Here is a 20332-nt window from a genome sequence, read left to right as displayed (position 1 = left end):
TGAGCTGTTTGGGTGGAATGATGGACAGGAAAGGCTGACTGGAGAGGGTTTAAGAGAGAATAATACAAGAGGAAATGTGGACCTCAAATATAGACTAATTCTTTACAGGATATTATTTTGTAAAGTGAAACAAATGAGATGGGAGCTAAAGAAGGGTGTGAAGTCAAGGAAGACTTTTTTAAAAAATGATGTTTGCATGCTGATAGGAGAGAGTGAATAAAGAGGGAAAATTGAAAAATTGACTATATGAGAGAGAGAGAGAATGGGGACAGCTGTTGGGAACATGTAGACTATGATGAGTGTTCCTTTTTCTATAGCACTGTACAAAGCACTAAGGAAAGACTTTTCTGGTTTCCTTTCCACTCCCCCAAACTCCCACTGGGCTAGGCGCCCCTCTTGTAAGCTCCCATTTAACTCTATACTGTTATACATCGCCTCTTCTTACCCCTTTAAAGGCATGACCCCTTGTACTTACATACAGGCTCGTTTAGCCCAGCTGCATCTTGAGCCAAAGAACCAAATTTAACAGGGTGTGTTAGTTTAGAGTCCTCTGGGAGCTTAACATAACACCAAAACCACATCTTTCTGCTTATCTTGGACTATAACAGAAGGCAAAAATTATACTGGGCTCTCACAAACCTTCTCCCATCCACCATGATGAACTATTTGTGGCCCTTAAGTATTCTCCCAAGTGTTGGGTTGTAAGTAGCCTGCACATAATGGCGTTCAGTACAGAGAATAGCTGCTTAGCTCTGAGCATCAGTCCTGTATCTCACCATTGGCATTCCTAGTGGTACAGTGGCTTCTGTGTCTCTTTCTGGCTTGCTTAAGTTTTTATTCTCTTCATTCAGTTCTCATTTCTGCCTTTTCTGTCACAGGGTTCGGCTGTGGTGATGAAATGCTCTGTCCTTAGCCAAAGGTTTATGTAAGTTAAAAGATGTTGTAAGTGGTAAAACAAACAACAAACAACTAGGCAGATGTTGGTTATCATTGTTATTTTCTGATCTCAAGGTTTATATTTCTGTCTGCATTTTAAAGGTTTTAGGTCAGAGTTTTAAAATTAGGACCAGGACCTTGAAGCCAGCTGCTCCAGTGTTTGTAGACAGCAATGGTGATGGTTGTGGAATCATCTGTAAGAGGTGTTGCTTGCGTGCTTCTGTGCGTCCATCCACCCACCTATAAAAAATATTTGTAAGTGCTTGCTGTGTTTAAAGATGTGCTTTGGGGAGTTTGTGCTGCTCTTTTTTTAAAAGGGGGAAGGCAGTGAAGATATTGTGAGCTCTTTAGTAGTCACAATATGAAAGGGATAGAGATCTACTCTTTAAGTAGTTCTAGATTATCCCTGGAGTTCTTTGTTCAGGCATGTCATAGTGAAACCCACTATGTCAAAATCCCAAGCTGGGCTGTACGCCTGCAGTGAGAGGGAGGAGCAGCTCCGCACACATCTTTGTTGCCTTTGCAGAGGTTGCTTGGTACCCTTAGGTCTCTGCACAGCCAAGTTGGAAAACCCCTCCTCTAGACTATGGCAAAGCTAAAGGAAAAAGAAATGTGATTACTCGCCTTTTGCATCATAAAAATTGAGAGGGAAACTTTTATCTTTTATGTGAATTTTCTCTTTTATTTTTATTTTTTATTATTTTATTTATTTTTTTATAGAGTGACCTAATAAAACATATAAGTTATTATGTGTACGTAAACCACTAGAGTACATTGATGTTATTTTCGTTTGTTTGTTTTTGTTTTGTTTTGTTTTTATTGGTTATGAGTCTCCCATCAAAGGACACACACAGCCTTATGATCCCAATTTTTATGATGAAACCTATAATGATGTTAATGGACTGTCAGGAGATTGGAAACTTATTTAGGGTGCCCACTGATATACTCCTCTTTACATGGGTAGAAATTTGACCTTTGTAATTACTTCCAGACACACTGTAAAGGATGGTGATACTTGTCATCAGTCTTGTGGGTTATAAATATTAGTGAAGTGGTCTGAATGCCTTAATAAAAGCAAATGAATCAAAGGAGTAGATCTGTTCCTTTTGCCTGGATTTTTTAAAAAAAATCCTACTTTCATGTATTCTTTTCAGACTCATAAGAAACAAAAACGTAATACTACTGCATTATAATTTTATTGTACATTTAAAATGCAGATTTTAAAATTTCAAATTGTGTATTTTAATAACTAACAATTTAAGAATCCTTTTTGATCTTCCTCTACTTTTCTGACCTTCTTTTCTTACCTAATGTTAGGAAATCTAAATTGAAGATGCCTGCATTTTGAACAGGTTGAACTTGTGGCCTTGGCTATAATTGTCACTTCACAATCTATTTTTGATTTTAATCTTGTTATTATACCATTCTTTCAACAGACTGGTGAATTTTCAGCTCGTTTCCTTTTGAAGTTGCCGGTGGATTTCAGCAATATTCCCACATACCTCCTCAAGGTAAAAATATGTGATTATCAGAATGAGAATATAAATGAGCTTTTTGGGGGTATTTAAAAATGTTTTTGGTAGCTGACTGGTACAAGGATTGAACCCTGGACCTTGGTGATATCAGCACCACGCTCTAACCAACTGAGTGAGCCAGCCAGCCCCTAAATAAGCTTTTAAGTAATTATTTAACTCAATGTTTGTATGACTGGTTTGTCAGCATTTTGTTTAGATGATGAATTCTACTAAAAATATTTCATAAAGATTCATTGAGTGATTTTATTACCTAAAAGCTAAAATAGTAACTTTGAAAGTCATTTAGAAACGAGCTTTCATATAAGATAAAATTAGTATAAGTAAATTAAACTTCGGGAAAACTCACTTTTATTTAATACTCTTATTGAGATGAAAGACTCCTGGGAATAGTCTGATAGGCATTCTATTTTTAAGTAGGATTGCATATTAACCATGCTGTGCTAAAGGGCATTTCTTTATTTTCTTTCTTTATGTCAGCATTTGAACACAGGTGCCTTCAAAGTTGGGCTGTCCTGGAGAGATCCAGAATCTGGTTAGACCAGTGTATATGGCATTCTTTAAAATATGATAGAGGCAAAGTGTGGCCTGGGGAGCAGCTACTTTGGGGAAGGGTCTGTAAATATTTTGCAGAGAAGAGATAGAATCCAAGTGACTAGGCTGTGGTTAGTGTGAGAGAAATTAAATGGGCCAGAAAGCTAGTTCTGAAAAGGAAGCTTTAAGACAAAGGCCTAGGTTCATCATAAATGAGGATTTTGGTTGTGATTTAAGGTTTGGCTTGTTTCCCTCAGCCCTGTATTTCAGCTTGTAGTTATTTAATTTCAGTCTAATGTAAGAAAAATTTCTGCCTTTCTAATTTGATGTTGTCCAGAGAGCAACTATTTATAATTGTCTAGAGGGAAGACAGAATCCTTTTACAAGCTGCTCTGCATATGGTAGTAATCAATAAATAATATTAAATATTAATCTTGATAATGATTGGAAGTATAGTTTGTTAGAATATAAACTATAGACCACAGAAAAGATTAGGGAACATATTTTTAAAGCATTCCATCTAAGGGAGAAAATTATTTTCTTTTTCCTGAAGTAAAACATTGGATTTTTCTGCCTCATTAAACTTTCATTTTTAGTTTCCAGTTGAGTAGTTTTCCACTCTGTATCCAAGAGTTGTGAAGTTCAAGTGGGAATGGAGGTCAGCAATTTATATCAGTTTCCCCTGTTGTAGAAAATACACATATCAGATCTGTGATTACCAAGCATAATTAATTAGGTTTCAGCAAATACTGTGCTGTATTAGAATAGCAAGCAGTCTCCTTAGAAACCCTTGTAACACATACTCAATGACCCCCTCTATATATTTTAATTAAAACTCTCTTTCAGCTCATTTAAAACCAAATCCAACAGTATATGAGAGTACATAGTTGATATAATCACCTTAATCTCCAATTTACAGTTACAGTATCTTTATTTTGATTTATTGGGCCTTATCAGTTTGAATAGTCTTCCTGTTTATTTGAAATTGATACTGCCTCTGCTGATATTCTTGAGTGTCAAAGGAAAAAAGTATTTGCTGGCTCATAAATGAATTTTTTTCTTTTCATATCAAATTTCCATATTTTTATTTTAAGAGTTGTAACTTTATATTATACTCTTAATATCCTAGCCAGTCAAATAAGAAAAAGGTGGAACCAGTTTGCCAAATTTGTAAGGGTTTTTTTGTTCCCCAAATTACTATGAAGTGATTTTTCTCCTACAGGTGAAATGCCTACATTGTAACATTAATGTGTTTGTGGGTCTTTAGTTCATGCAAAGAGAGTAAAACAAGGATAAAAAGGAGGAACTCTTGTATAACACAAAACAACAACAAAAAACAAAGACAAAAACCTATCAGCATACCAGAATACCTGTTGAGAGTTTTCAGTCCCTAAGTTTCTAAAGTTGTTGTATCATAACCTGGAACATTTGGCTATGTTCTTCAGAGGAAATTTGCATTAGAAACTGCTTTACATATTATTTGCATTTGGATGCTCCTCACCTAATTAGGAGGCCTATGAATGATAGTTTTTAAGTCCAAAAATAAAATAAATTTCCCAAATTCCTAGGGTTAGGATACTCTTCACCAATATCAATGTAGTTTTACCTCACCATTGCAAGGAAATAAAAGGTACAGTAGAACTTTTAAATATTGAGATAGCATGGAGTTTGACTACATACCTGATGATTTGCTACAGTGAAGTCTCATTATGCTATGATGAAACCATCATCTATTCATACGTTTATATTACCAAGTGTACCTATTTTACCCACTAATAGAATTCTTTGCTATTTGAATGAAAAAGCCATTAAATATTCAGTAATATGATATTTCTTAACATTATACTCTAAGTACACATGGTTCTTACATGGGATAGAGTGAAATTTATTCTGAAAATGAAGCCTGACTTCAGAGTCTGAATTTTACTCTTGGTTGAGGCGAGTCAAAGGGTTAGGTAAATCATTTACATAAAACTTCATTAGAAAAATATTTCTGTTCGTTAGGGTTCTTTTATTTGCGGATGGAAGAAATCTAGCAGAGAATGTGTAAACTAAAGGGGAAATGTACAAATCCCCTGCTTCTGTAGTCCACAGAGTAGGAAACAGTTCCATGTTGAATAGTCTGCAGATAGGCATAGACCAGCTTTCCCATGTCAGTTCCTCTTGGGCCCAGTTGCACACTCCTGAACTTCTCAACTGGTGTGTTTGTGGGAAGAAATTGTGGTCTCCAGAATAAAGGGGACCACACTAAAGACTCCACCAAAAAAGCTGTTAGAACTAATAAACGAATTCAGTAAAGTTTCAGGATAAAAAATCAATATACAAAGTCAGAGTATGTTTCAATTAAAATTAAATGAAAAAAAGGAAAAACAATCCTAAAGTCCATATGGAACCAGAAAGACCCCAAATAGTTAAAGCAAAACTGAGAAAAATGAATAAAGCTAGAGGCACACTACCTGACTTCAGATTATACCACAAAGCTATAATAACCAAAACTGTGTGGCATAAAACTGACACATAGGCCAATGGAACAGAATACAGAGCCCAGAAATAAATTCACACACCTGCAGCCAACTGATCTTTGACAAAGATGCCAAGAATACATATTGGGGAAATGACAGTCTCTTCAGTAAATGATGCTGGGAAAACTGGATATCCACATATAGAAGAATGAAACTAGAATCCTACTTCTCACCATATACAGAAATCAACTAAAATGGATTAAAGATTTAAATGTAAAACCTCAAAGTATGAAAGAGGAAACATAGGGGAAACGGTCCACGACATGTGGCTGGGCAAGGATTTTTAAAATAAGACTTCAAAAGCACAGTAACTGAAAGCAAAAATAGACAAGTGAGATTACGTCAAACAAACTATAAAGCTTTTGCACATCAAAGGAAACTGTTAACAGAGTGAAGAGACAACTTACAGAATGGGAGAAAATATTTGCAAACTATACATATGATAAGGGGTTAATATCAAGTGTAGAATACATAAGGAACTTAACAGCAGAAAAACAAATAACCCAGCTGAGAAATGGCCAAAGGATTTTAATATACGTTTCTCGAAAGAAGACATACAAATGGCCAGTATATATGAAAAAATGCTCAACATCTCTAATCATCAGGAAAATGCAAATCAACACAACAATGCAATACCACCTCACTCTAGTTAGAATGGCAATTATCAAAAAGACAAAAGAAAACAAATGTTGGCGAGGGTGTGGAAAAATGGAACACTTGCACACTGTTGGTGGGAGTGTAAACTATTATGGAAAACAGTGTGGAGGTTCCTCAAAAATTAAAAATAGAAGTACCATATGGTCCAGCAATCCCACTACTGGGTATATACCCAAAGGAAATGAAATCAGTATATTGAAGAGATATTTGCACTTCCATGTTTATTGCAGCACAATTTACAATAGCCAAGATATGAAATTAACCTGTGTCCAACAGTAGATGAATGGATTAAAAAATGTGGTATATATACACAATGGAATACTATCCAGCCATGAAAAAGAATGAATTTTTTTCATTTGCATCCACATGGATGAACTTGGAGGTCATTATGTTAAGTAAAGTAAGCCAGTCACAGAAAGACAAATACTACATGATCTCACTTATATGTGGAATCTTAAAAAAAGAAAAAAAAAGTTGATATTATAGAGACAGAACAGTGGTTGCCAGAGACTGGGGAGGGGAGTAGGGAGAGGTTGGCCAACAGATACAAAATTATAATTAATTTTGTAGGAATAAGTTCTGGTATTCTTTTGCCTGGTAGGGTGACTATGGTTAACAGTTAAATTTTATATATTATGTAATAGCTAGAGGAGAGATTTTTGAATGTTTTTGTCCCAAAGAAATGATAAATGCATGATGTGATGGATACATTAGCTACCCTGATCTGATCGTTATATAACATATATATTATCAAAATATCAGATTGTAGCCCATAAGTATGTAAATTACAATGTGTCAAAATAAATTTTAAAATGTCACGTTAAAAAAAACCCCAAACAACTGTATCATTTATGTAATCTAAATAGTTCTTAGAGTGGCTCTAAACTATTTAACAATGAGCCCTAGCACAGGCCAGAAGCAAGAATATAAGGAGTTTACTATGACCGAAGTACTTTGACTTCTGGTTTTTACAGTAATCTTATTGGCATCATTTAATATCACACAGTGAGCACATTCATCCTGATGGATTGCTTGCAGAATTATATTTTCACTATGGAATCTGAATCACAACACTATTTATTAATGAATCAAGAGTAAAAAAGCTGGGCCGGCCCGGTGGCGCACTCGGTAGAGTGTGGCGCTTGGGAGCGCGGTGGCGCTCCCGCCGAGGGTTCGGATCCCATATAGAGACTGGTCCACTCACTGGTTGAGCGCGGTGCGGGCGCAACACTGAGGGTTGCGATCCCGTTGCCGGTCGCGGTACGGGCGCGACACTGAGGGTTGTGATCCAGTTACCGGTCACGATAAAAAGACAAAAAGGAAAAAAAAAAAAAGTAAAAAAGCTAAGATAGTTCACGTGTCGGGAGTGGAAGCTATCATTCTTTTCCTGAAGCCACTGTGGCTGTGATCAATCAGGGCACTATCAGTCCAGAACACAGGTCACTCTGCCAAGCAGAGGCAGAAAGCAGGAATTAAGGTCAGGTTATCAAAACCAATTTAGGAGCCTAGGATCAGGCAGGGAGTTGTAGTGAATATCCAGGTTGTAACCATACAGTGGTCTATGCATGTCACTAACGTGGAGAAGATCATCTGAGTGTCCTTGTATGCTGAGATTATCTGGTGTAGTAGCTGCCTCCTCAGTCTGACATTGCCTAGCAGGTTAGTCAGTCTGCTTTCTAATCAAACCTAGGTAGCAAATGCAGATGTTCGTAGGGCTAGGCAGGTACTGAAAAGGAGCGAATCTGACTTAATATAATAAAATAGGAAGTGGTGAGAACTGTAATGAAGTAGCAAGTGTTTCTTCATTTAAATGCAGCAGGTGCTCTATAGCTACAGAGTTGTTTTCCATGTGAGAGTTTGAGCCTAGTGTTGCCAGATATGCAGATGTTATTAAAAGGAGCCCAGCATCTCATTAAAAAAATAATTTTTTTAATATGAAAAAGTCTGCCTTTTAAGTGATAACAATGGTAAATATTTTTTAAAAACTCTTTGTAGACCAAACAGAACACCTCTGTGTGTTGGCTGTGGCCTCTGGGTTAATTGTGACCCTTATTCTAAAACCTAAGAGTCTAATAATGAGGTGGGCAGCAGAAGGCTCCTCCTCCCTTTCCTTGATTTACACTGGACAGTGGTATTAAGGTATATCTTAGTATAACCCAGTGGATGACAGAAGGAGAACGTTGAACTGGAATTCCACATAGTATCCTGAGCCTCGCCCAGGATTCTGAGCTGCTTATAACAACTGCAACAGAGTGCCTAGAATGGGCTTGGTTTGGTTTTTGTGTACAATACTGTGCTGAACACCTAAGTGTTGATCTTGACTTAAAATGATACTAGAAGTAGAGAAACAACAAGAACAACAAAAGGAAATTCAAGCATAATCATTGTCCCCAGCCACCTGATAATACTGTTGATAAGACAAAGTTAACAAACATTAGTTGAAAATTAATTAAGTACTAACTTGTATGCTACATGTACAGTGGGCTTTAAAAAGAAGTAAAGATTGTTGTGGATTGGAATGCTTAGGGAAACCTCTATGACCAAGTTTGGGTGTTAGTAGATCTCTAAGGAGGCATAGCTTTTCCATGCTGGAAGGAGAAGAGGAATGGCCCAGGTGTGGATGATCATGCAGTCAGTGGAGGGACTGTGTGGACATACTTGATTTGGGCAGTAGGTAATAGTTTGGGCTGCAAGAGAAATTTCTTATGAGAGACTGAGAGACAAAATGTGGAAGATAAATTGCAAAGATCTTGAAAACTGGGAGAGTGATTTCTGACTTTAATTAAGCATGTAGTCTTAATCCTCTTATACCTGGATTATCATGGAAATAGCTTCCTATTTTATTTCCTTGGCTGCATTTCCTCCCATACCCAGTCTCTCTGCAGTGTTACTGTTAGTCTACTTTAATCTTCTCTTGAAACCAGTAATAGTTTCTTGTTGGATGCCGCTTCCAGAGCCTACCCTCCTGTGCAGTGCTATTTTACACTGCTCCCCAACATGTGCTTTTAATCTGAAACAGAAAGCCCTCCTTGCTGTATTGACAGTGCTGTGAGAATTCCCAATGCTGCCACATTGCTCATGCTCTTCTTCCCAGTTCTCAAGTCCCTATTTGCTCATCTTTTCCAGGAAAATTCACTTAATTGACATAAAAATAAAGAGAAGCCCAAAGAAGTTCAAGTTACTTGCCCAAGACCATAACTGTTTATTTGGAACTGTTGACAGAATATCTGGTCTTGATTCTTGGCAACTGGGACCAGAGAGGCACTAGGCGGTCAGGTGGAGAAGAAGCAGGAAAATGAAACCGAAGTGAGCCTTGTGAAAAAGGAAGTTTAGCATACAACTCTGGGAAAGCCTGAATTTGGAGGGTCCAGGGGAAGAGAATTGTCATGTAGATAGTAGGACAACAGGAGCCCAGAGTCATATAAGCCAAAGATTTTAAAGTGTTCGTGAAGAAGGGAATGCTCATATGCCATTGAATGAATTAGAACCAGGACGAGACATCTGATTTGGCTAGGAGGATAGGGATGGTGAGAGTAGAGAGAACACTTTCTGGAGGATGGTCAGTATAGAGGCCAGGTTGTTGGTGTTAATGAGGATATGAATGATGAGGAAATACACTCAGTGGGTATTTGACAAAATGAATTGTTGAAGTGGGATGGAAACTTGAAGAACTGAAATGATCAAGTGAAATTATTAAGAAGAAACAACTGAGATGATAGCATACTAGCCAAAATAATGATAGAGATGATTTTTTTAAAGAAATTGTTTTAATTCATGATGTACTTGAATATAATAATCTTACTGATGTTCTCTCTTTGAAAAGTTGAAAGGAAATGTTGCTGTGAAGCCCCCATTTGAAGTGGCGCTATCATTCTTTCATATAGTAGTTAGGAGAATAGGTAATGGCATGAGTGTTAAAAGAAGAGTGTGTACAACAGTCACGAATATAATAATCTTACTGATGTTCTCTCTTTGAAAAGTTGAAAGGAAATGTTGCTGTGAAGTCCCCATTTGAAGTGGCGCTATCATTCTTTCATATAGTAGTTAGGAGAATAGGTAATGGCATGAGTGTTAAAAGAAGAGTGTGTACAACAGTCAAATTTTGTGACTTGTCATCAAAGATTGAGTAAATTGGAAGAGTTTTTAAATTTCACATTCTTCTCACCTTCCTTTAGAAATGGGAGGATTTTGCATTCTCTGCACTTTAGAAGAAGAGAATTAGGCTTAATATATCTCTGGATTTTTTTTGGAGGGGGATGAATCCTTGCATTGTCCTTTATTATTTGGAATAGTTTGAAATTCCATTTAGTTTTACATGTTTGCTACAAAGAATACTGGTAATTTCTCCTCACATATTCTGTTTAAAAATTCAGTGAGCTTGTTAGGATGATGTGTATTGATTATAATTATTTCTCAGCAAACACTAAAAAGCCCTCTGATCCTGATAAGTGAGTATAAATTCACAACATTTTTTCTCTAAACTACAGATTAAATGATGCTTCAAAATTCGAGACCTTTTAGTTTAGAACATTTTTTTGGATCTAATAAAGTCACACTTAATAAGCTTTTAGAAAGAAAGACTGCTTTAACTCATCATTGCTTTAAAGCAAAACAGTTGTCTGGTGCTTGAAAAACCATAAAGAATTCACAGGGAACTCTCATCTTCTTATCATAAAGGAAATAGTTTCTGTCTAATCACATAGGAGTGGGCATACATTTATAATAGTACGACTGTGTACCTGGAAGAAAGTGCCATAAAAGTAGGATGCTATTTATTCCTGTAATAAGTCTGATTTATCATTTGCTTAACTTGAGCCAAAATTTGTATTTGAGGGTTAATCACAAAGAAAGCAGTGAGATGGTCTGAACACTTACTCTGCAGGGAACTACTGTGTCTTTATAAAGTAGAGGACCCATGGTTTCATTCAGGTCATTGTCCTTGTCCCACCTCTTTCTCTAAGAGAGAAGCAGGACTTAGAGAAAAGTATGCTTTAGTTCAGGGGCTAGCAAGCTTCTCTAAAGGGCAAGATAGCAAAATTTTAGACTTGGGTGCCATATGGTCTCTGTCACAACTACTCAACTGTGCTGTTATAGCATGAGAGCAGCTACAGACAATATGTAAATGAATGAGTGTGGCTGGCTTCCAATAAAACTTTATTTTCAAAAACAGGCATAGGGCTGGATTTGGCCTGTGGGCAGTAGTTTGCAGATCCCTTTTCTAGATTATAGAGGAGAGTACAAGGATGCTTCAAAAGTTTGTGGAAAAATAGAATTGAAATATAATACAAATCTTTCCATGAACATTTCAAGTATCCTCATATGTTTGTGTAACTGACTGGATTGCATGTTGCTCAGGCCCTGACACTGTAATAACCAAGCAGCCAGGCAGGGCATATATTGTATTTCTTCACAAAGGCCCCTGGTACGTCACAAGCGGATAAGTAAAGGGATTTGGTTCAGTGAGTGTGAGCAGTTTTTATACCACGGTCTCTTTGTTTATATTTTACTAGCACCTTCAATTCTGTTAAGTTCCCTGCCTTCCTTTCTTCCCTCCTTTACTTCCTTTTCTTCCTTCCTACCTTTATTCCATCTTTTCTCTTATTTTTAAACAATTAGTAACACATAATTTACTGAATTCTCATCCAAGTTTTAGTTTCCCCAACTGTTAAAATGAGGTCAGCTATTGCTGAGTTCTGAAATTTTGTGTTGCCACCTTCTCCAAAATTTGTATGTTGAAATCCTAACCTCCAGGTAATGGTATTAGGATTTGGGGCCTTTTGGAAGGTTATTAAGTCATAAGGGTAGAGCCCTCATGAATGGGATTAGTACTCTTGTGAAAGAGATCCCAGAGAGCTAACTAGCCCCTTCAACCATGTGAGGACACTGTGAGAAGGCACTGTGTGAAACAGGGAATAGGCCCTCACCAGACACCAAATCTGCCGGTGCCTTGATCATGGACACAAAAACTGAAAGAAACAACTCTGTTGTATATAAGCTACTTAGCTTATAGTATTTTATTATAGCAACCTGAACTAAGACAACTATGGACACCACACAGGATTGTTGGAAATATTAATGAGATAACAAATATGATGGTGCTTAATACACTTCTGAGCTTGAGATAGGTGTAGAATAGAAATAGTTTTAATTTTATTTAGTCATTTAATTTGTATTTCAAAGTATTGAATTTATTGTGGACTAGGAAGAAAGAAATTAAGATAGAGTTATATTTACTACTTTGCTTTTCCTCTCTTCTGATTTTCCCCATCTGGAATTCAAAACTCAAATTTTTACTTGCCCCAAATGTTCAGATATGATTTATGTTAATCCTGACAATAGTATATTTTCCTACTACAAATGAAGAGCAGTCATAGGTAGCTTCTTGGGATGTAGATCAGAATAGTCATTATGGAAAACAGTATGGAGATTTCTAAAATGACCCAGCAATCCTGCTTCTGGGCATATACCCAAAGGAAGTGAAATTACCACCCTGTAAAGATACTTGCACTCCCTTGTTCATAGCATTGATATTCACGATAGTAAACATATGGAAACAGCCTAAGTTTCTTGAAGGACAAATGGGTAAAGAAACTGTGGTACATAAGTACAATGGAATATTATTCAATCCTAAAAAAGACCAAGATCTTGCCATTTCCTACAACATGGATGAGCCTGGAGATCATTATTCTAAGTGAAATAAGCCAGAAAGAAGACTATTACGTGATCTCACTTATATATGGAGAAAAAAAAAAAGTCAAATATACAGTGATAGAGAACAGAACAGTGGTTACCAGGGGCAGTGGAGGAGGGAGGAGATGGGGAGGCGTAAGTCAGAGGATACAAAGTACCAGATATGTAGGATGAGCAAGTCTAGAGATCTTATGTACAACAGGAGGACTATATGTAATAAAATTGTACTGTACATGAGATTCATGCAAAATTAGTAAATATTAGCTTGCTCTTGCCATAAAAATAGAAAATTGAGTAACTATGAGAGGATGGATATGTTAATTTGTTTCACCATAGTAACCTTTTATTATCTATACATATCCCATAACATTATGTTGTATGTCTTAAATACACACAATAGAATTTACTTAACTAAAAGGAGAATGTTATTTTTTTTTATTGTTTTACTTTTTCCTTAGCTTTTATTTTTTATGGTGTACTTATGTTTTTGTTTTCAAAATTGCAATTTTAAAATGTAGCTATATCTCATGTGATTACCAGTTGACTTGCTTTGCGACCGTGTCCCCATATGTAGAAATAGTCTTTCAAGTAGTCTATTCTGCTACAGAGAATGCTTTAGTAACATGAATTAGTTCATACATGATTGGTAAATAGTAGAAGCATGTCAGTATAATGCAAAAGTTGCCATTGTATATAGTTGATTCTTTCTAGCACATTAATATTTTGATCACTAAATCACAGCAGTTAAACACAAAGTATACTAATACAGATGCACGTAGCAAGCTATAGAGGCATATTGGATTGCACGAGAAGTAGGATTGCTGGATCATACGTAATAACTTCGTATAGCATACATTATACGAAGTTATACGAGTGCTGACGACACCGAGCCGAGGGTTGCGATCCCCTTACCGGTCAAAAAATAAAAATAAAAAATAAAACAATAAAATTACTTATTGGAATAATCTTGAGGCTTACAGTAAACATACTTTTCTTTTACAAGCAAAGTTTACTTCTTTAGGTTCCTAGAAACAATGTGAGTTAGGGAGCAACATAAACCATTCCCTAAGAGCACATTCTGCATCTTTTAGTGTAATATCTTTTTTTTTTTTTTTTCCTTTTTGTCTTTTTTCGTGACCGGCAACGGATCGCAACCCTCAGTGTCGCGCCCATACCAGACCAGGACCGGCCACGGGATCGCAACCCTCGGCGTTGCTCCCGCCCCTCGCTCAGCCAGTGAGCGGCCGGTCTGTATGTGGGATCCGAACCCTCGGCGGGAGCGCCACCGCACTTCCCAAGCGGCGCACTATAGCAGTGCGCCACCGGGCCGGCCCGCCTGGGTCAGTTTTGCCATACACATGGTATTTCAGTACTTATTGCATGTTTTCCTCTATCTTTGTGGAAAAGAAATCAATACAAGACAGTGAGCCTGAGCTCATATGGTGTTATTAGATTTTGTCCAAAATCTGCTTCTTTACTAATGATGTTGTCCCTCTATTTTTTCCTATAACTCAGCAATTTTAATCTTTCTCTGTAGTCTCTTCTATTAAGTTACCTTTACCCTGTTTACACTTGATCTTAGCCAAAAGGCCAAGAAGCGCTTACCCTTTTAAAAAATTCCTATATTTACTATAATAATTCTTTATTTATTAGGAATATAGCATGTCATTTTAAGTACATTAATGCTTTTGCTGGAATTACTTTGATTTTTTTAATGCTGTGGTTACAAAGTTGTACAGACCTTGAGTGGTCTGTCCTTATCATACTTTCCTCATACGCCTCTTATTTTTAGTTTACTAAAATGAAAATTTTTAAATGAATGCATATATCATATTATAGCAGCAACACCTGTATTTTAAAACAATAAGGTTTCTTATTTTATAAGCTAGGCATCCTTAGTCCTTTACACTTTCCATATATGTTACAAATTTTGAAATCCTTCCCCATTCTCATACTTCTCTTCAGGCAGTGTTCCAGATTGCCAGCATCTCTCTTAAACTGTAGTGCTCAGAAATAAGCACAAAACTTCAGGGAGGGTTGATCAGGTCAGTGTTCATTAGAACTCTGAGCTTCACCAATAATTAGTACTTATTGAGCTTTTAAAAAACCAAATCTCTCTGTTTTACTAATCCTGTTCTGTGCAGTTGTTTTTTTAAGCCAAAGTGTAGACTGATCCCTTCATACCAGCTTTTGGATTTGCTCTATCTTTTCCACCTGTTTAATGGGAAGGTATTGCAACCTATAATCCAGAAAGGGAAGTGTGGATTGGAACCAAGTAGCACAGTGAGGGTAACAGGAATTATGTGGTGTGATCATTACAGGTGAACATTTTTAAAAATCTGGAGCTACTTTTCTCTATGGTGGCATTTTCTTCATCAGTATCTTGAATGCAACACCTGGCACCTGACAGGGTTGTGTGCCAGTTTATATTTGCCGTCTGAAGTAGGAAGGGAAAATATTTTTTGTTGCTGTGATGTTTATAAACTGGATGAATTGAGTCCAGGACTATAAGCAGCTATGTTCCTCATGTGCCTCTAGACAGCACTGTCCAGTAGAAATACAAGTCAAGCCAGATATGTAATTTAACCTTTTCTGGAAGCCCCATTAAAAGAACTAAAAAGAAACAGGTGAAATTAGTTTTAATAATGTTTTGTTTAACCTATTGCATTCAATATATTATTTCAACATGTAATCAAAATAAAAATTATTAATGACTTACTATATATGTTATATATATATACATATATATATACACATATACATATATACGTATATGTGTATGTATTTCTACTAAGTCTTGGAAATCTGGTGTGTATTTTACCCTTTACTACCTCTCAATTCAGACCAGTCACATTCCAAATTCTCAATAGCCACATTTGTTTAGCAGCTACCATACTGGACAGTATAGCTCTATACGATGGAAGTAAAAGAAGCCAACATGGAAAAAGAAGCAAAGACGAAAGATAAAGATTTAGAGAGAAAAAGTACTATTAGTGGTGAGGTTTTTAGTTTCAGTCTTTGAGGTTTGAGGAGTTATTTTGGCTCTAGCTCCAGCTCTTTTTGGAGTCTTCGAGCCCCTTCCATAGTTTTCCAGTAAATAGCCTTTTTTTGCATGAGTATAATTTGGGTTCCTGTAAATAGTTATCAGAAAAATCTTGACTCATACAGTAAGGCATTATTACTCCCCTTTTTTTAAGATGAGGAAACTTAAGCTGAGAGAAGTTGAGTGGATTACCCAGGATTATCCTACTGTCTATGGCAGGGCCTTCACGTCCATCCAGGTCTGTCTCACTCAAAAGCATACTCTTCCTACCGCAAGAGACTGCGGTGGAAGCTACTGTTGTAGAGCAGGCCCTTTTCACTACATGGAGGGATGGAATTTCAGTGCCTAACATAGTTATTATACATTCGGTGCCCAACATAGTTCTTTCTAGCTTCCAGGTCTGTCTCACTCAAAAGCATACTCTTCCTACCGCAAGAGACTGCGGTGGAAGCTACCGTTGTAGAGCAGGCCCTTTTCACTACATGGAGGGATGGAATTTCAGTGCCTAACATAGTTATTATACATTCGGTGCCCAACATAGTTCTTTCTAGCTTCTGATATAATAGAATTGTGAAAATAACATATTTTCACAGGAACTTTTTGGTGGGGACTCATAATAATCCTGTCAACATATTTCACCGACTTCCCTTTCTAAAAGTGTGAGGGCAGCAAGTCAGTTGGTAGCGAATGGAAGGAACCTAGTTCAGTGCTGCATGCCTCATGGTCACATGCATGCTGACTTGCGACTGCTAGAGTAATCCAACATTGTTTCATTTGAAATGTATTGTAGCCTACCCAGGAAACTTTTTTTAGCATCTCTAAACAATTACCTCATTAAAAAGCAGGACTTAGCAGCCCTGATAAGGCTGCAAATGATCTGTTTTCCAACCTGAATGAAGTTAAGCAAGTTCTTGTAATAATCTTAGTATGATTCACTGCTTTCTACTTGCATAACTGATGTTGCAAAAACTGGAAATCAACATGAGGCTATTCTTTTCTGTTTTTTAGAATCCCTTTTGAATGATTCCTGTATTCTAATGTTCAGTTGATAAGTGATCCATTTTAGAAAATTTTCATAGAGCCATGCGCTTGAAAAGTAACATGAATTGGGCTGAGGTTTTATGCTAGGGCACCCAGGCAATCCATAATTACAGTAAAAAAGTTTAAATTTGATGGCACACAACTAAAAGTTAAACTTATTTATCTTATTAGTATACTATCAGAAGTTTCATTAGTAGACAATAGCATAACAAATCAAGGCAGTTTAATTTTAATAGATAGTGTAACATACAGCTACCTACAATTAAGATCTACAAAGCAAGGATGCTAATTTGTTTGTAAATGTGAGGTCTGCACCTGCTACCACCGTCAGGTTCTCTCACTTGAAAATTCCATCCCTGTCTCTTTTATGCCTGTATTACAAATTTTAGAAGAGATATTGTAGGCTTTCACTGAAAGTCTTCCCATTCTTGATCTTGTCATAGTGCTCTTCTCACTTACAATATTACAGCTGGCAGCCAAATCTCAGTGCCATAGGATCTCTGCTCATGAGATCCTGGCCATGACAGTGTTCTCTTTTAATCTCCTCTATTTTTCTTATCCTAAATAGTATGGTTCTTTCCTTTCTTAAATGAAGGAAAGGAGATTACATATACACACACAGCTTTGAGGTGTTTCTTGGGTAACTGGCAAAGTTCTATTTCTTGACCTAGGTGGTTCTTTCAAGGGTGTTTGTCTTTTAGTAATTTACTAAACTATAGATATGTTTTATGTAGTTTTCTGTATTAGTATTTTATTTTGCAATAAAAAGTAAAATAATTAAAAAGCTATACATTGAATAGTCTTTATTATTATAAGAAAATCTTCTTCAGGGTTATCTGTGAAAGGGATTCATCTGTCCATTCAATAATATTTATTGAATTGTTTTTGAGTCAGGCAGTGTACTTGATGCTGAGGATATATATGGCAGGAAATATGTTAAATGTGATCTGTGTCCTCACTGTACTTATTAGTCATATCAGTAATACACAGTTAAAAGGATATTCATTGCTTAGTATACTGTTTGGGAATATTATTATAAAGACATATTTATATCTGAAGCCATTGACATTCTTCTTGGTAAACATTTATTAATAGGTAGTCTGTGTCCTCACTGTACTTATTAGTCATATCAGTAATACACAGTTAAAAGGATATTCATTGTTTAGTATACTGTTTGGGAATATTATTATAAAGACATATTTATATCTGAAGCCATTGACATTCTTCTTGGTAAACATTTATTAATAGGTAGTATATTAGTTATCTACTGCTGCATAATAAATTATGACAAACCTTAGTGACTCAAAACAATAAACATTATCTTACGGTTTTTCTAGGTTAGGAATTTGGGAGTGAGTTAGCTGGTAGGTTCCAGCTCAGTATCTCTCATGTTGTTGTAGTCATGATGTTGGCATTGACTGTAGCCACCTGAAGGTTTAACTGGAGGACGCACTTCCAAGACGGCTTACTCACATGGGTGTTGGCAGGAGGCCTCAGTTGCTCTTCACTTCGGTTTCTTCATAGGCTGCTTGAGTGTCCTCACAACGTGGCACCTGACTTCCTCCAGAGCAAGCAATCCAAGAGAGAGTGAGTAAGGAGGAAGCCACTGTGCTTTTATGACCGCGTGTCTGAAGTCATACACTGTCACTTCCTTTTATTCACTTCATTAGAAGTCATTTAAGTCCAGCTCACACTTAAGAGAAAGGGAATTAGTCTCCACTTCTTGAAGGTAAGAATGTCAGAGAATTCACAGACATATTTTGAAACCACCACAGGTTTTAAGTAGGTAGATAGAGAAAGATAGCTGGATAATAGGGTCTAAAGTTCATGAGCATTACATTGTCCCTCTAGCCCTCTACTTACTTACATTCACTTTACACTCCAAGTCATACTAAACAGTTAATCTGAACACATCTTATGCTTTCTTGGTTTTATGTCTCCCTCAATCTGGAATGCTCTATATTATGATTTCTACCTGTTGAAATCTTACCCTTATACAATTGCCACCTCCAGGAAGAGTGAAAGTTTGAGGAAAGGTCTAGAAGTGGATGAGTTAGAATTCTGTTCAAGGAAAACACAGGATTGTTAAGTGGTGAATGCCAGATTAAAGGGTTTGGACTTCATTTAATACACACTAAAAAATCATTTAAGATTTTAAAATAGAGGCAAGTTACTATCAAAGTGGTACCTTAAGATTTCACTGGGAAAGGCACATGGAAGGAAGGAATGTAGGTTAAAGGAGACTGTAAAAGTCTAGAAGTGAAGTGATATGCTGGTAGCAGTACAAATAAGAAGGAAGGGCTGATGTGTGTAAGTTCCTTATGGCAGAATTGGTCTACTTCACCTTTGTGTTTCTTTGCATTCTAGCAGTGTCCTGAACACAGTATATACTCAGTAAGAATTATCTTTTAAAGAAAAAAATAGGTACATATATGTATGTGTATACATATATATGTTTATATATAAAATGATCTAATGATAATGAGTTCTTATATTGTTTGAGCAAACCCTTCTTTTTCAACTCTTTCTTTTTTTACAGAAATGTTATTATCTATGATTACAGCAATTAAAATCTTTAATCTATAGGAAACATAAAAAGAAATATAATTCTAGAACACATTCTATTTTTATTCAGTACATATATTTACTTGGTATGATGAGACTAGCCTAATAAAGAATAGAAATAGACTTCTGATTATGTAATAGCCTGCAATTATGTTTATGGCTATTGCATTCCAATCTTCTTATGCAATATTTACAATGTACATGTGTAGCAAGGGCACAAAATACAAGTTCTAACAATCTTAACCATAAATCAGAATCAAGTCACGCAATGTAACATTTGTGAACTCCCTTGGCTGGTGCAGATAGCTTTTGTTAAGAATATATAACATAATAAGTTTACAACTCTGAGGTAGATCTGGGATTTTAAGTTCTAAAACTTAATTACTCCCTACCCCATATTTAAAGATTCTGCCAAGACAGTTTGATATTGACTTAATTGTGAAGATGATGAAAAACTCTTATATTAGATTTCGAAAAAAATAAAATGTTTTAAATATTGTTTGAGTGTGATGTGAATTTCAGCAGATTTTGACTACAAAAGATTATGATTGAGCCTGAAAACATAACCTATGGAAAATCATCAACTGTGCAGAATGAGCTCTCCCAGATAACAGATCTTACTAAGAAAACCTGCCAATGAAAGACAGAGAATGCTAGAAGAAGAAGAATGCTGTTGACTTTCAACATATGGCCCCAACACTGACATATCTTATAGTTTTTAGTGAATAGCAACCCAAAATAACTGGGTTGACAAAAACTAAAAAAAGTGAGTGCATGAATTTTAAAAATTCTGCTCTGATTTTTTTTTTTTC

At 36.3% G+C, this 20332-nt stretch overlaps 1 protein-coding gene across 1 annotated transcript in view; it reads left to right on the top strand.

Annotated features, from left to right (window-relative positions):
• Positions 1–20332, top strand: part of BRE (brain and reproductive organ-expressed (TNFRSF1A modulator)) — a 334059-nt gene that overhangs the window by 71287 nt on the left and 242440 nt on the right. The window contains exon 5 of the mRNA XM_008571568.1: positions 2373–2447. Coding sequence (XP_008569790.1) covers positions 2373–2447 — 75 coding nt within the window. The remainder of the gene's footprint in view (positions 1–2372; positions 2448–20332) is intronic.

This window comes from Galeopterus variegatus, unplaced genomic scaffold, assembly GCF_000696425.1.
Source record: "Galeopterus variegatus unplaced genomic scaffold, G_variegatus-3.0.2 Scaffold704, whole genome shotgun sequence".
Classification (NCBI taxonomy): Eukaryota; Metazoa; Chordata; class Mammalia; order Dermoptera; family Cynocephalidae; genus Galeopterus; species Galeopterus variegatus.
This window is presented reverse-complemented; position numbering and strand designations above follow the sequence as displayed.